The following is a 16,945-nucleotide window of genomic DNA, read 5'->3' on the forward strand; positions in this document are numbered from 1 at the left end:
TTAGGGAGTGGGCTTGGGCCTAGCCCAAGTGTATGGATTAAGTGTCTAGCTTAACAAACAGGCCCGATTACAATTAACTAGATGCGTAAATGTCTAAAACTCTCGTTGCGGTTTATTATTTTGCAATTAATAATATTAATTATACTAATATCCACAAATTACAAATATTACAAAAATACCCTTCTCTTGTCAACGAGAGTACGGGTTGTCACATTCTCTCCATGTTACTGGAATTTCGTCCTCGAAATTTAGGCAAAGGTTACATGATGCGCCTTATATGTATACATAGATTCCATTACTATACATAGATACAAGCAGTTTCACGAAATTTCACAGAACGAACATGCAAGCCACATAGCACATAAGGTCACATAGCGCATAAGATCATGTAGCCCAAGATACACAGTGTTCGTATGTATTTCACATAGCATAGAATTTCCACAAATTTAATTACAACGTCCAAGTAACGTACAGGAAAACCCTAAGTGTCACATTATCCCCAAGTTCAGGAAATTTCGTCCCGAAATTTAGCACACAGCCACTAACAAGCTAGTGTGTTTAAAAGTTTTTGGGGGGTGTCCCATCATCCCCTTGTTGGCTCGAAATTTCTTCCCGAAATTTCAGTTGTAGCTTCAGTGCTGGAAGTAATGTTTGTAGACAACTTGGGATACGTGCACATCAGCTGGTTTTCTCGTTCCCAGGTATACTCTAGGCCATGGCGCGAGTTCCAACGAACTCGGTCGATTGACATCTTGTTACACTCAAGGGTCGTGGTTTCAACCGGTTCCTCAATAAGGTGGTAGAGTCGAGTCTATTAACTAACATCGGATATTAACCAAATTGGATAGGTATTCCTTGCGGGAATAGCAGTCTTAAAGGCATTCCTCCCAGGAACAGTAGTTTAAGGTATCCCCCCCGGGAATAACGGTTTGTTTGACCATTCGTATTCGGGTGAGCAGCGATGCTCATGCCTAACTGTGAGCCAAAGGATTTGTGCATGGCCTGCCACAACTCGGAGGCAAAACGTGGGTCTCGATCCAAGATAATAGAAGTTGGCACCCCGTGCCTAGCAATTGCTTCTTACAAGTAGACAGCTGCAAGCTTCAAAAACCTGCCGTTCCCCTTGTTCACAAGGAAGTGCGTAATCTTGGTCATACGATTTATAATCCCCCAATTGGGCCTTGAGGTCGTGATGCATCTTGTCCGCGTCGGGATGTATCATGTGGACTTGTGTGCTTCGCCGATCACAAGCTCTCGGAGATTCCCGTAAGACTGAACCCAGATACATTTCCATAAAGTAGTGAGCGCAATTGCCTTTGCGTTCGAGCTGCTTTTCCATGCCCCGCATGGACTCAGCCAAAGAATTTTCTGCTTGCAGAGTTTCTACTAGAGCGTTTCAGGTTTGATCAGGAGGTTCGAAAGAATGGTAAATCGTAACACACCTACCAGCTTAGGTTTAGCCTCTCGTTGGCCTAGTCCGGATGATGCCTAATCGCGCATTCATGATCGTTTAGGAGTTCGACCCCGTCGGTGTTGTCGCGTGTTCAAGGACTGTGCTGGAGACTCTCGTGATCGGTGTAAATCGTGCAGTTGGTACCGTACGAGCAATGTCTCCCCATTTTGAGCGCAAGGACTACGGCTCCCAATCCTGAACCGTGTGTAGAGTAGCCCCCTTTCGGGGACTTTGAGTTGACGTGAAATGCGAGCGATCGAGAAAAGCGGGCCTTGCGATGCCAAAAGTCGAGCGTTGAAAACTTAGCGTAAAACGGTTTGTGTCGTAGAGATTCTAGGGTTAAGCGTAAGAGTCGTTCGGATCACCTACTGGTTCTTGGAGTAGGTTCAGATGACGTCGAAGGAGTCAGGCGTCAAACTTTTGACAAGGTGGGATAAATTCGAAGTCGTGACTGGGTGTTGATCGTATCAAGTTCGAAGGACCGTGCTTGCGATATCCTTACCTCCGGGGCATCCTTGGCTCGTTGTCCCAGCGAGTAACGTTCGTAGAAAGTAATTCGTCCAAACGGAGGTTTGTGCAGAATAGGGTAGGATAAGAATTCGTGAAATTTGTGAAGCATCACGCGAGTAGCAAGAAATTATGCAAGAAGGGTAGCCGCAATCAATGCGTTCAATCTAGGGCAAACATAAAGGCCTTGGGATCAATAAGGATTTATCTGATGTTGATGAGGGAGTTGGTCGTACACAAGTTGCATGTGGCTAGAATAAAGAACGTAGCTTGCCGATATGGAGTGTTACGTCAATGTGGTTAGCATAGCAAGAAGCAGCTAGAGAAGAATGGTCACTGCGCGGGCCTGTAGGTTTTAGGGACTACTAAGACGTCTGACAGGATGTGATTTCTCAAATCACTAGGAAATCGAGCTTGAGTGTGTTGTTCTAAGTCGTGCGATTGAGCTCAAAGTAGCGCTTGCGTCGTCGAGGGGTTTCGTTGCGAAACTTCCGAAAACGGGTTTTTGAGGAAGTATGATTGAGGTAACACATTGCTGGATTTCAAGGGCTGGAAAGTTTGCCGACTATAGGTTGAGTTTGTTGAATTCACTAAGTCGAGGAGAGATCTGGTCAAGGCTTCTATATGAAGAAACGTGGATGTCGCGATAAAGAAACGCCAAAAGTGAGGATACCGCCCAAACAATAATTGCTGGTTCGTACGAAAGCTAGTGAAAGGATTCACATGATCAGAAAAGTCGTCAAAGAATAGCGGCTCTTGGAAAATGAAGGATAAGGTAAGTATCTAGGCCACCGTGCTCGTCGATGGGTTGACTAGTTTATCTCTTCGTCGTGTCACGCCCCCAGCTATGCCGATTTGTAAGAAAGATATAAACTTGTGGGGTTTTGGGACGTGCTGAGGTATAAGGTTGAACTGGAATAAGGTTTCACCACGTAATCGAGGGATTTGGGGAACTAGTTTCGTGATTGATGGAAGCGCCGATACGATCGTTGGCGCACACTTCTTGTGCTTGAGACGTGCAAACAGAAATCCTAAAGTGTAGGCATACTAAAGTGCCTTAGGAATCCATGTTATCGGTCGGACGAGGGAACGCGTCTCAACACTCAAGTCGGGAGAAGAAGTACGCGAATACAAGGGTGTGAATGAAGTTGTCGATCCCACTAATCTTGGCTAGTTGCTCCACACATGAAGCCAAATAGTTGTGCTACTGCGCCGTAGCAGTTTGTTTCCCCAATAACGCGTGATTTAGGATTTGCTATCCTGTGTCGCTTTGCTCTCGAAACTTCTTTCTAGGATCCGCAGCGGGCTCCTAGAGGTTCATCGCGTCGGTTTGTTCTAGCCCAGAATGGAGATCAGAAAGAAAACGCGTGGGCGAGAGGGTTAGGGATAACTGGTTCCTTGCCCCCAACGTGTCGTGATTTCGAATCAAGGTTAGGAGATTCCACTCCCGCTTAGCGCACATCAGGGTTGCGTAGTTTTCGTATGATTTATAGTGTTGAATACCAACTATATAGCTACGTATTTATACACATATGCTACATATATACATACACATTTACACATATATGTGTGCACAAGTAAATGCCGAGGACTATAATTACCATGTGAGTACCTGAATCTGACGAACCTTGCAATCCGGAGTGTGGTGTCATTGTGGTTTTCATTAAGGGACGATTATAGTCTGGTTTCCATATAAAAACATTTTTCATCTTAAAAATATTTTTATTTCTTAAACCTAGTTCACTATAACCAATGGCTCTGATACCAATCTGTCACACCCCCAAAATCCACATGCGGAGTACCACCGCTTGGAGGCGTGACGACCAGGATCTTAGCCACTAATTATTTTGAACGGATTAGTTATTGTCACAGATAAGGGTATAATTAGCGACCAATTTAAATTTTCAAAACATAGTTTAAGTTTGCAGCGGAAAGGAAAGGAGAGCACATCGAAACTTAGAACCACAAGTTTATTAATTGTGCAACTTACAAACCACGCACTCCAGCCGATTGCAATGTCCGTCCTAAACTGTTTCGAGCAACCTGCAAAGCATGCAGTAGGGTGTCAACATAAAGTTGGCGAGTTCACGAGTTGTCTTTTTAGTTTTTCGAAAACGTAAGTTGTTTAGATATACCATTTATAATCACGTTATGGGGAGCTACCCCATCTGTAAGCTTACTAAACTGGCGATACCGAAACTGTTGACGGAAAGTTGTTGTGCCCCGAGTCAATGTCTATCATCATTGACCAAGTTGCAAGGTCTACTAGTTCACGCCCGATCCCCCCGGTCACGATGTGAGGTTGTCAAACCTAATAGCGCTATCAACTAATAACCCGTTCGCCCCCGGCGATTAATCGGTACTGTAAGCAGGGACTTAAGGTGATAGAGTTTCGTTTAGTCTTGCTAGTTGTGATTTATAAATAATATCCAAACGTATCTCCCCCGGAGATAGTAATTTAAAAGTACCCATTCGTATTTCCCCCGGAAATAATAGTTCGAAAGTCGTTTTTCCAAATATGGCAGTTTGCCCGTGTAAATAACATCCAAGCATATCTCCCCCGGAGATAGTAGTTTAAAAGTACCCATTTGTTTTCCCCCGGAAATATTAGTTCGAAAGTAAGTTTTCCAAATATGGCAGTTTGTCCGTGTCCCTCCCTGGGACGCATGCTTTTAGTGTGTGAACTCACCTTGGTTTGCTCGGCAGACAATTTACTTGTGTTAGGTTGGTCAACCATACCCTATTATGGTTATACATATTCATTAGGTTCGTGTGCAAGTAACGTCTCGTAGAAATTACACGTAGCACGTAAATCCACATTTCATATAATACACACACTTTGTACAATGTACAGCAATGGCAACAGTAATAAGTATCATATCAGCATATATGTTTTTGGGCCTCTCTTAGCATGTGAACAGTCAAACAGTAGCAGTTAATCCACAACAGTAGCACATAGCCCAAAACGTAACATCACATAGTGCGGCCCAATAATGAATTTAAGTAGTCCAGTCGAAACCGGATATCTCGACTCGAGACTATGAGGTCTCGAGTCGCAACCACTGGGTTCTGGGAGGTCTCGAGTAGTGCGGTTATGAGTCGCAACCACTGAGATCTCGAGTCTGGTATCGAGTCAAGATCAGGATATCTCGAGTCGCAACCTGTCCAGTCTCGAGTCGGGCTTGAGTCGAGACCGTGAGATCTCGAGCCGCAACCAGGCTGGTCTCGACTCCTGGAGCATGATGTCTGGTTTCGAGTTGCCAATCAAAGGTCTCGAATCGCAACCATAAGGTCTCGACTCGCAGCTGTGCAGATGCTTCCAGAATTCCTCAGAATAGTACTAGCCAATCAAATTTCATAAGTATGTACTAGCCAATCAGGTTTCACAAACATGTTCCCCATTTCGTATACTTACCAACTCAGATCAAATGCATACATTTCAAATATTTTTGGCATCATTCAAACTGTTCATCATCTAGGGTTTTCACATTCATATTCATTCAACATTCTCATATGATCAGTCAACATTTCGTATCATATATTATTACCAAACAAGTTGCGTATTAATCGTAGCGAGGAACATCTTGTATACCAAAATACCAAGCAGTTGAAATGTGGCTATATTTATATGTGTATAACCAAGGTTCACAAAATCCTCTAACATTTTACACTTCAATAGTTAACACATCATAACAGTTTTGAGCACTTTCGGACCTCATGTAAATCCCGAATTCATACTTACTCAGCCACATTATTTAGACATTCTTAAATCATTTTACCAATAGTTGGTGCTAAACATCCTAACATACTTTTGAACCTCATGTATACCAATACAGTTTACCACAATAAACATCCAAGGAAATATCACATACCCAACATTTACATTCTTTTTAAACAGCCTCTAACACACGTAGCCAAGATTCATAGCAACCACAGTTGTTCAAAGACGATATGTATTACTAACCGTAACTGAAACATTGAGACCCGAGCATCAAATCTGAGCTGAAACTGATGACCACCGTTTCACAGCCGTCGGTTGCCGTTGTTTGTCACCGTCCCGTTTCATTCACCCACACCATCTCCGTTTGCCGCCTCCACCGCTGATTCTCTCTCTGCGTCTCTGCCGTGTGCCGCCGTACGCCACCACCGGTTGGTGGTGGCCGGTCGTCTGCTCGAAGTAGAACAGGGGCTGAGGTGTGTGTGCGGATCTAACTGGAGAGGAGGAATTTGAAGTGGGGCTAGGGTTTCGGTCAAACAGAATGAGGGTGAGGAGAAAATAGGGAGTGTGGGTGTGTGATCGGAAAAGGAGCCGAAGCTCGCCGGAAAACGACTCTGATCGCCGGAGATCTGATCAACCGAGAAGGAGGGGTGTGGTCTCGAGTGTGTGTGCGGCTGCCCAAAGTTTGTAGGGTTTTTGGTTGTTAGAGAAAGAAAATGAGAGGGGAAGGGGGGTTTAGGATGTTTAAATAGTGTAGGGTTTTTTTTTTTTTAGGTTAATTAGGGAGTGGGCTTGGGCCTAGCCCAAGTGTATAGATTAAGTGTCTAGCTTAACAAACAGGCCCGATTACAATTAACTAGATGCGTAAATGTCTAAAACTCTCGTTGCGGTTTATTATTTTGCAATTAATAATATTAATTATACTAATATCCACAAATTACAAATATTACAAAAATACCCTTCTCTTGTCAACGAGAGTACGGGTTGTCACAGAGGAGGTTACACTGCAGGAATTACAAGTAATTCCTGTCAGTAGTTCAAGTGGAGCAGCCACTACAAGTGTTGAATCTACAGGTTTACACTTGGACAGTGGTTTCATTAGTAAGACTCCCTTGAAGGCAATTTCTTCTATAGCACCACTGAGAACCACCAGTGAGTTTGTTTTGACTACTGGCAACATCAAAAGGTTATCAAGTGCTGAAGAAAGAAGTCCCCGGTACCAAGAACAAGGGGCATCAATGGCTGACTTTTGGGACTCTGTTCCTAAGTCATTCATTGGTAAAACCACTGCTGGTGGGGATTCAGATGATCCTGTTAATTCAGGTGATGATTCAAGATATCAGGAATTGACGGGCAGGGTCGAAAACCTTGAAACCTCAGTTGCTGAAATAAAAGATATGGTGCAGCAGCTGTTAAAAGCTCAGAAAGCCCAATCTACTGCTCCTCCAGCTCAAGCATCTGCTCAACAAGCACCTGCTGCAAATGAGTTATGGAATCTTTTTCAACCACTGCTGGAAAGACAAAAGCATATGGCAGATCAGCAACATGCCATACATGTTCAAAAGCTGACCAATATGGTGGAATCAAGATTCAAGGATACTCAGGCGGATATAAAAGCTATAAAAGCTCACATTCAAAATGCCTCTGGAAAAGTTCCCTCCACTGTTCTTTTCATGAACGAACCCTTCTCAGATAATGCCAAAAAGGGGGAGAAGATCAAGTGGAAAAAAAAGGGAATTGATGATGGTATGTATGTTGAGCCAGAAAATAGTCAAACCAAAACTGCAGTATCAACACACACCACATCACCACACACCACCACAACTACTATTCCACCACCATCTGTGTCTACAGCACAAAAACCACCATTACCATCACAAACAGCCAAACCATCATCACCCCTGCCAAAAAGCAGAAGACAACAGATGTTATAACATCTATTGTAATGGCAACAGTGGTTGAAACACCAGTTGTTTCAACTACTGTTAGTCAACCACTGATCACCACTCAAACAAATGCCATCATAACCCCTGCTCAAAAGCAAAAGATATCTGCTGATACATCAGTGGTTGTAATGACAACAGCGGTTGAAGCACCAGTTGTTTCAACAGCTGTTAGTCAACCATCCACCACTGCTCTCACCTTTCCTACATCACAACCAAAGCTTTTCAGTAGAAAAAGAAAGCCAATCTCTACCGATGAGGGTATACATGATCCTAATGCTGCACAATATCCACTGGAACTTGAAGCTATCAAAAATGAGATAAGGCAATTCTATACAGAAGAAGATCCTTCAAAAAGAAGATTCTCCTCACTCAAAGGCTACATCCCACCAGAGGATATGGATGATTACCTCAAGATCAAGGCAAGGCAAGCTAAACTAAGAGCTAAAGTTGAGAGTGAAAGTGAAGGTCTAAGCGAAGAAGGCATTGCTAAAAGACTGGATTTCTTCCTCACTAAAGTAAAGCAGATAGAAGAGTTTGCACAAGAATTGGACAAAGAAAAGGCTAAACAACGAAGAAAGCTAAGGAAACAATACCTAGCCTACATCATGAAAGAAAAATTCTATCCTGCTGAAGAAAAACAGTTTGAAGAATGGCCACTAATCGCTCTAAAGCATGAGGCTGATAGGATTGACAGAATCAAGAATGATCCTACAAAGAAGAAGAATGCTCCAAACTGGAGCAAATTCAAAAAGCTCATTGCTGACCTCACTGCTGAGTACAAAAGAAAGAAAAAGGAGCTGGTGGATGCAAAAATGGATACTGTTGAAGCCATATCAAAATGGTCAAAACAGCAGACTGATGAAGCCTATGAAAGGCTAAAGAAAAGAAAGATAACTGTTTCAAGTGCTTCAAAGAAACGTGAACAAATGATGAAGCTTGAACAGCAGATTGAAAACCTCAGAACAATGTTCAAATCAGCAGACAATCCTACCCTTGTGATAAACCAAGAGAAAGGAAAACAGCTGTCTGAAGAAGAGGTCAAAGAAAAGGAAGCAGAGTACTTCAAGGACACCATCATGAAAATGGGTCTGAAAGAAGACAGCTCAACAAAGCTTCAGAACCTTTTTAAGAAGGTGTTAAACAAACCTGCATCACCAAACACTTCAACAGACATGTCAGAGATTGAAAGGCAAGAGCAAATTGAAAAAGAAACTGCATAAGACATAGCTGCAGCAAACAAAGTCATTGAAGAAGCCTTCAAAAGAATGTCTGAAAGTCTACAAGTGTTCACAAGGCCATCATCCCCTAACTCATCAAAGAATAAATCTCTCCCAAGAAACCCATTTGGTTTAAAAATACTGAAGTGGATATCTGATCAAAAGACCCACGTATTGACTCTGGTCAGAACCAATGGTGAAGTGAAGTACATATCAAGGAAAGAAGCACTTGGCCTAAGTGTTGAAGATTTGCAGGATCTCCTTGAACTTACACTATGTAGGGATGAAGATGACCAGAGTGCCAAGGAATTTGAAGCTGAATTTAAGAAACAAGCTAAAGAACTCTTGATGAGGAATAAAGGTCCTGAATAATGAAGGTTTTGGCATTATCTGTTCCAGGGGGAGATTGTTGGGATTGAACCCTACCAGAGGAACAGATAATGCAAAGCCAAAACCGGATCACATCTGAGGACTTCAAATAAACAGCAGTTTACACTTTGCTCTCCCCTTGAATGTGGCGCAAACATCTGATATGCTCCAAAGTACTGCTTCTATAAACATCTGCTGACCTACAACTACTGATTCTACACAAGGACTGATGAAGACTAATAGCTCTGCTGCTCAATCTACTGCCTTGGTTCAAGCACTGCTGATCATGACAAGTACTGCTGGGTTCACAGCAGTGGAAGGATGCAGCAGCAGTTTATATTTATCTCATGTAATACAATATAATATCAGTAGTTAGCAAAGCAGTAGTTGTATAGATCAGTAGATAGAGTTTGTTAGGTTGTTAGATGTCACTTTCATGGTGACGTCAGCTGAGATGCGTCAGTGGATTGGATTGCCTATAAATGGAACAGTACTCTGTACTGTTACATTTGATTTGACTGAGTGGATTCTTCTTCTTCAGTCCAATCCTTTCATCTTGTGCAACCAACCTTGGGGCATCAGGCTGAGGGGGAGCTTAGTTCTGTAAACATGCTGTAATCATTTGCCTTGTATCTCAATCATTCAACTTAATGAAAAGCATTTGTTTATCAAACTATTTCTCTTCTATGTTTGTGTTTACAAAGTTTGTATCCATTTCCGCTGCACTTTACATAATTTCATATATTCTGAATGTTCATTTTATACAAACAAACATAATCATGTCAGCCTCCGATCCTAACAATGGATTAGCTACCCATGACATGTTTTTAAAATTCTTGAACTTATACTACTTTTTGTTGGACTAAAACTGTGACTCACCAACTTTATGTTGATACACTTTAGCATGCTTTGCAAGACGTTAGGTACGGTTCAGATGGGGACTTGCGACTTGGAGTGTGTCATGGCTTTTGGTTAAACTGTTTTCATTATTATGCTTAACAACTGTGGTTTTCCATTATGTCTAGATTTTTTTCTTTGATTATGCTTCCGCTGATAACTTAAACTTATGTTTTCAAACTTCTAAAACTATTATCGTTGTTCATGTTTAATGTGGTAGTTGAACGTTTTACAATAAATCTGAAATGGTTAAACATGATTAGTGGCTTGATCCTGGTTGTCACGCGTCTTGCAGTGAAACCCCGCATGTGGAATTTGATGGTGTGACATTAACAAACACCTAATCACATTATTCCTCTACAAATTCCAAAAAAAAAAACCTAACGTAAACTGATAACAGATTAATCAATTAACAAATCCGTCTAAAAATCTGTACATATCAAACCTGAGGAACTTCAATTGGCTGGTTAAGCTCTCGAGGGGTGACCAAAGTTGGTGTAGATGCAGACGGAGTCGAAGACGCCGGTGACTGAGATTAGGAAAAAAGAGGGAGACAGTGTTTGTTGGAGACGCCAATGTTTGTTGGAGGTTGATAGTCATTAATCTGTGTAGGGAACGTCGCAGAGGAGGTCGAAGTGGGTGGATTGTAGGAGGGTGGAGATAATGGTGTCGAAGATGAGTTTAAGGAGCTGTTGGTCCCCTTTGGGGGCCCTGTTCGAATGATGTAACTTTCTTCTCTCGTTGAGACGGGTGTTTGTGAAGTGTATAAATATTCAAAGAATAAAAATAGAGACAGTGAGAGTGATATTTCTTCAATGATTAATTCTTATAAAATAAATGTATCGTTCTATGAATATAAGATTTAATCTTTGCTTGACGGAATCAAACAAAGAAGAAGGGGTCGATCCAAGAATAAACTTGAATCTTGAATGTCACCCCCCTGGGCCAAACCAGGGGGTAAACTCACGTGAAAAACTCTATTGAAAATATTACAACACTAGACACACATAATTCCTTCGTAGGAATTATGTATTTATAGAGACTTTTCATATCCTATCTCAAAGATGATAGGTTGATGGGAGAAAAGTTGGTATTTTTACCCTTCCATTTGCATGTGGCTTATCTTTCTTTTATTACCAACTTGCCCTTTTTTCTTTTCTGATGAAACATTCCATATGAGATAATATATCTTTCCTTATGAAAAGATTCTTTTTCTTATGAAAGAAAAGATTCTTTTCATCAGAATCTTTTTCCTATAAAAGAAAAGATTCCTTTTCATCAGAAAAGCTTTTCTTGAATCATTTAATTAGAAATGCTTTTCTTTTTCTTGTGAAAGCTTTTCCATAAAAAAGATATTTAATGTGTTAATAAGATATATTATCTTATTAACACAATTATTTGACTTTGTATCTTGTAAACTTCATAGTGTCCCGCTAACATTTTGAAGTCTTGTAACCTTGTCGTGATCTTTAATCAAAGAATTTGAAGCTTGATTATTTTTTCTTTCTCGGTCTTCATATTTAGTGCTTCTGGGACGGTTCGTGGGTCGGTTCGTGTTGACGGAATTATTTCTAAGTAACTTAAACTATTTTTAACAACAAATATAATAAAGTTGCCTAACAGGAGCTATGGGTAGGAAAAAATGAGGCGAAGGCCGGATTTGAGCTTGAAAGTTCTGAACTTTACGGCAGAATTCTCATGGAGTTGCAGGATTAGTGCCTCCATTGTTGAAGATGAGAAAGGTGACATTGTTTTGGGTTGTGTAAGTCTCGCCGATTGGTTTAAGAGGTTGCAGACAAGGTGGTGGGGTGGGTAGGTGGGTCTAGGGATGGGCTGTTTTTCCCAAATACTCGTACTCGTATCCGTACCCGTACCGATTTTAGGTATCTGGTACATGTATCGATACTCAGTTTTATTGATTTTGATATTCGGTACTTTCGGTATTGGTACGGGTACTGGTACCGAATTTTATATAGACCTTTAATTTTTTTTATATTATGTTTTATTTCATATTATGGTATTTATAGTACTCGTATTGATTTTACCTATATGGTACCCGTATCGTATTGGTACTTGTATCAATTTTACCTATTTACTCGTACTATATTGGACTTATGTCAATTTTACCTATTTAGTACCCGTACGAGTGCTCAAAAACTAAATAAAAAAATGGTACCAAAGCGGGTACCGTACTGAAATACCCATACCAATACTCGTACCAGCACCGTACCAATATATTTGGTACCCATTTGTGTTCAAATTCGGTAACGGTATTTTCGGTACCGGTATGAGTATGGGTACTGTACCAATATCATTCCAAGGTGGATCCCACAAAGGTTGGAAGGGATTGGTGGTATTTGAATTTATTTATATTCTTTTAATGATTTAATCAGTTTTTTTATTAGGGAGGGTATTATAGTCATTTCACACCTGCTTAACACAAAAAACTAACCCCCATCCATGTTAGGGATTATCCGAGAAACTGAGCAAAAGTTGGTAACTATAGCTGTAATTTTAGAAAGTTAGGGACTATAGCTGACATTTGACAACACGGACAATCCGGGCATTTTTCTCATGCATATTTATGGATTATAAAACGATAGTTAAGATAATATATAATTGAAATTAACTTTTTAAAATTAAAATGATGTTTGGGTAATGTGTTGAAATGAAGGTATTAAGGCTTTGAAAAACGAGAAATGAAAAAGTTGAGGGAGTAACTTTTTAAAAAACGAGATAAGGAGGTGGAAAAGGAGATAAGGAGTTTTTCATAAGCAGTCCCAAACACCTCCTGAGAAATAGCATAAGAATTTAATTTATGGGATCAGAGAAGTGGGAAAAGAACTTTGGGCTCAGAATTGTAACACGTGACACAATTTTTACTTATTTATTAGGTATAGATTTAAGCCAAATTAATTTTCCATTTTCTATTTTCTATGATTATTTCTTTTTTTTTAAATTATGACCCACACTGGGGTGTACACGAGCCGCCCCACTCAGCTAAAAAGAGACCGTGCTCGAGCTCGGCTCATATAGAGCTCTATTTTTAAATTCGAGATCGATTCATGAGTGGTATTTCAAATTCATATATTAAATACAAAGCTACAAGTTGGTTGGTTTGCACCCTTATCTTAGATACTCCGCTACTCCTAAAGTATTCATAAATCATAATCCCAAAACTACAACTTAAATAAGTTATGAAGCCTTTAGCAAACCCTTCACCCACCCACTCTCAACTCGACCGATCCGTCATTACTATTTAACGTACACCTTCACTTTGCATACTCGATTCATCGTTATCTTCACCCGGGTTCGATTTAGGTCCGTATTTTATTTGTGATTGCCGGTAGGTACTTCTTGTGATTGTTTAAATGTTGAACAGACAAAATTATAAGAGTTGTAATCAAAATCATTGTATTTGTTTGATTTTGATATCATTAATCATTTGAGTGAATTTGGAAGAGTATTCCATCGTAGATATATATTCATTAACAAAAGTTGTATATAAAATGAACAAATGTTGTTTCTTAATCATGCATATAAACAAGATGAGTGTTTTAATATACAAAAGCGGAATTTAATAACGTTTTCATATAAAAATGAAAAGTGTATATATCATTTTTATATGATATTAACCTTTTCCCAATGTTGTAAACTTTTTTAATAAGTGAACCTATAACATTTGTTACGTCTACGTCACATGCTAATTATATAAAATAATAAGTTACACAAAGGTAAAACCATGGATGTTGATTATGTAAAATATGATGGAACCTTACATCAACATTTTATAAGATGTAAACTATTTTACATAGGTTACGTCACGTGTCAACTATTTTACAATGGTCAAGTCACCTTAATATATGTGACTTTTTCAAAACTAGCAACTTCGAAACCAATTGAAACTTGTGTGACTTAAAAGTAACTCGGTGACTACTTAGTAACTTAGATGAATCTCGATTGTTCCGTGACTTAAAGTGAAATCCGACGTTAAAAAAAAAAAAAAAAAGAAGCTAATGTTGTTTTTATCAGTTTGCAATATTCGTTTGTTTTTGTTTGGATTTGGTATAAACGAAACTAAATACATACTTGCGTGACCTATAATATAAAGAAGTTCTATATATTTCATCTTGTTTGTACAATAAACATTTACCAATTCCTCTGCTTATTTCAAGCAAAGCATAAATATTGTGCACCAAATTATTTGCAATTAAGATGTTTTATCCTCTAATCATATCTAATAGTATTAATTTTCTTCCCTAAGCAAGTTAAATCTTTTTTAATTTGCAGAAAAATGGATCTAAAATCAGAAGTCAACGATGGGTCAAAGAAGTACCCTTTGACTTTCAAAAGGGCACTAAGGGGTTTGACATGTTTAATAGTTTATATTTTAACTTCTTTCATACTTTTAGTTTATTTAGGACCTTTTGCTGCAGTGTTTCTTAGGCTTTTTAGCATACATTATAGTAGAAAAACAGCAACCTTCTTGTTTGGTCTTTGGTTAGCTTTATGGCCGTTTTTGTTTGAAAAGATTAACAAAACAAAGGTGGTTTTTTCGGGTGAAACGGTTCCAAATAAGGAACGCGTTCTACTTATCGCTAATCACAAAACAGAAGTTGACTGGATGTATCTTTGGGACCTTGCGCTACGAAAAGGGTGCATAGGGTGCATTAAATATGTTCTTAAAAGTAGTTTGTTGAAGTTGCCTGTTTTCGGTTGGGGGTTTCATCTTTTGGAGTTCATTTCGGTTGAAAGAAAGTGGGAAGTCGATGAAGTTGTGATGCGAAAGATGTTGTTGACTTTTACTGATCCGTGTGATCCGTTGTGGCTTGCTATTTTCCCCGAAGGAACTGATTTCTCGTAATGCATTAATACTCATCTTACTTTTTTGAAATTTTATCGAATTATTTTGATGGAAAGTAACCGTTTCTTGACGTAAGTAGGGAAGAAAAGTGTGTGAAAAGCCAAAAATTTGCTGCTGAAAATGGGCTGCCTGTTCTGAAGAATGTGTTGCTACCGAAAACAAGAGGTTTTCATGCTTGTTTGGAAATCTTAAGGGCCTCGCTAGATGCAGGTTCTACATTTTCATAGTCGGGTTTTGGTCCGTCAGTCTAACCCGTTGGATAAACAGTCTGTGTTTGGGTTGGCATGTTTAACCTCTTTCGTGTTTGGTTTGTACTAAGATAAACATGTCAAACGCATTAATTTTTTTGAAAATTTATATTTACAAGCTAAACTTGTCAATCCATTTAAACCCATTTAGAAATTTATATACACTAAACCTGCCAACTCGTTTAACTTGTTTACAACTTGAACACGGCTTGGTTACAACCCAACAACATGTTTAAACCATTTACGACAATTTACAATCCACCAACATATTTTGGACCCATTTTGACTTGCCAACCTATTGGGCTTGTATAGATAAACGGGTTACACGTGGCAGGTTCAGGTTATATGGTTATAACACTTGTCTAAAAAGAGAGATTTTTTTTTCTAGTGTATGATGTGACGATAGCATACAAGAACCGGTGTCCCACTTTCTTGGACAATGTTTTTGGTATAGAACCTTCTGAAGTTCATGTTCATGTTCGACGAATCCTTCTAGAAGACATCCCGTCTTCTGAACCCGAGTGTGAAGAATGGCTATTAACCACGTTCCAGTTTAAGGATCGATTGCTTTCGGATTTCATCGCAAATGGGCATTTTGAAAATGAAGGAACCGAAGGAGAGCTGTCGACAATCAAATGCTCGTTAAATTGCACGCTCGTGTTAGCCATCACTTGTTTATTAACATATCTTAATTTGTTCTCGTCTATTTGGTTCAATATATACGTCGGCTTAGCCAGTGTGTACCTAGCTTTAGCTACAACTTTTAACTTCCATCCGTTACCAGTTCTAGAATATGTGAAAATGTTGTCAGCTCAGAAGAAGTCAAGTTAGGAAATCCTGAACCCTAAACCCTAAACTAGTCTTGGAAGAAAAACTTCTTACATGTTGAATCTTCATCATAGATTTAGAAGGCTCTATATTCTCAATGTTTTTAGTTGTTTTAGTGATTGTTTATATAACGTCGTGTCGTGTTGCAAGTTTAATATCAATTTGTCTATTCCTATGTAAGTTAAAAACCGAAAGAATAAACAAGAATATGTTGTTTCAAACAACTTTATTATAGCATACCCGGGACAAGTTGGTGAAGCGGATGACCAAGAGACTGTGTGTGTATGTAACCACGCCGAGAAAGGACTCTTCCAAGTCGATTTGCATAAAAGGTAGACAAACGCCCCAACATAGCAGCTAGTCGGGTTGCAGATCAGTCCTAATACAGGCCACCCATGGCCCATTTGACAATCTGAACGAGAATTTTCCGTATAGTCACCATTGTCTTTCATACGTAAAGGGTTGTATGGCAAAAAGGCTACCTCTGAATCACTCAGCATTAAGGGGTTGTTTGTTTACATCTTAATGAGGCTCTTAATGATTCAGACCTCTTACTGGTTCAGCACTTAATGGTTCAGACTGTTTGTTTCACGAGCAGATGTCTGAATGGTTCAGACATTTGCCTCTGAATGGTTAAACATTATACAGAGTCTGAATGGTTAAGACCTCTAATCTGAATTGGTCTGACATTTGCCTCTGAACGGTTAAGCATTATACAGACTCTTAATGGTTCAAACCTCTTACTGGTTCAGCACTTAACCATTCAAATGTTGCTAAACAGCCCCTAAGTGTGTTTGACGAGTTCACTCAAGCACATTTAGGCCAAACTTTATCGAGCTTAAAGTAAATGATCGCACATAAAAAATATAAGCCAGCTTCAACTTATATACGCAATAAC

At 39.6% G+C, this 16,945-nt stretch overlaps 1 protein-coding gene across 1 annotated transcript; it reads left to right on the forward strand.

The window, feature by feature from the left end:
* The first annotated feature begins 14,303 nt into the window (after positions 1-14,303).
* Positions 14,304-16,211, forward strand: LOC110926716 (probable 1-acyl-sn-glycerol-3-phosphate acyltransferase 5). Its single transcript, XM_022170421.2, has 3 exons — positions 14,304-14,967; positions 15,051-15,181; positions 15,608-16,211. Exons 1-3 carry the CDS (start codon positions 14,402-14,404, stop codon positions 16,048-16,050), a joined length of 1,140 nt encoding a protein of 379 aa, XP_022026113.1. The 5' UTR covers positions 14,304-14,401; the 3' UTR covers positions 16,051-16,211.
* The last annotated feature ends 734 nt before the right edge of the window (positions 16,212-16,945 follow it).

This window comes from Helianthus annuus, chromosome 2 (genome assembly GCF_002127325.2).
Source record: "Helianthus annuus cultivar XRQ/B chromosome 2, HanXRQr2.0-SUNRISE, whole genome shotgun sequence".
In the NCBI taxonomy this organism is placed as follows: Eukaryota; Viridiplantae; Streptophyta; class Magnoliopsida; order Asterales; family Asteraceae; genus Helianthus; species Helianthus annuus.

What these genes read in the sequence shown, in the direction of transcription:
- LOC110926716 (XM_022170421.2), top strand. Translation starts at nt 14,402, where the DNA reads ATGGATCTAAAATCAGAAGTCAACGATGGGTCAAAGAAGTACCCTTTG. An exon ending in CCCGAAGGAACTGATTTCTC is followed by an intron (nt 14,968 to 15,050) that starts GTAATGCATTAA and finishes TGACGTAAGTAG; the next exon opens with GGAAGAAAAGTGTGTGAAAA. An exon ending in AAGGGCCTCGCTAGATGCAG is followed by an intron (nt 15,182 to 15,607) that starts GTTCTACATTTT and finishes TTTTTTTTCTAG; the next exon opens with TGTATGATGTGACGATAGCA.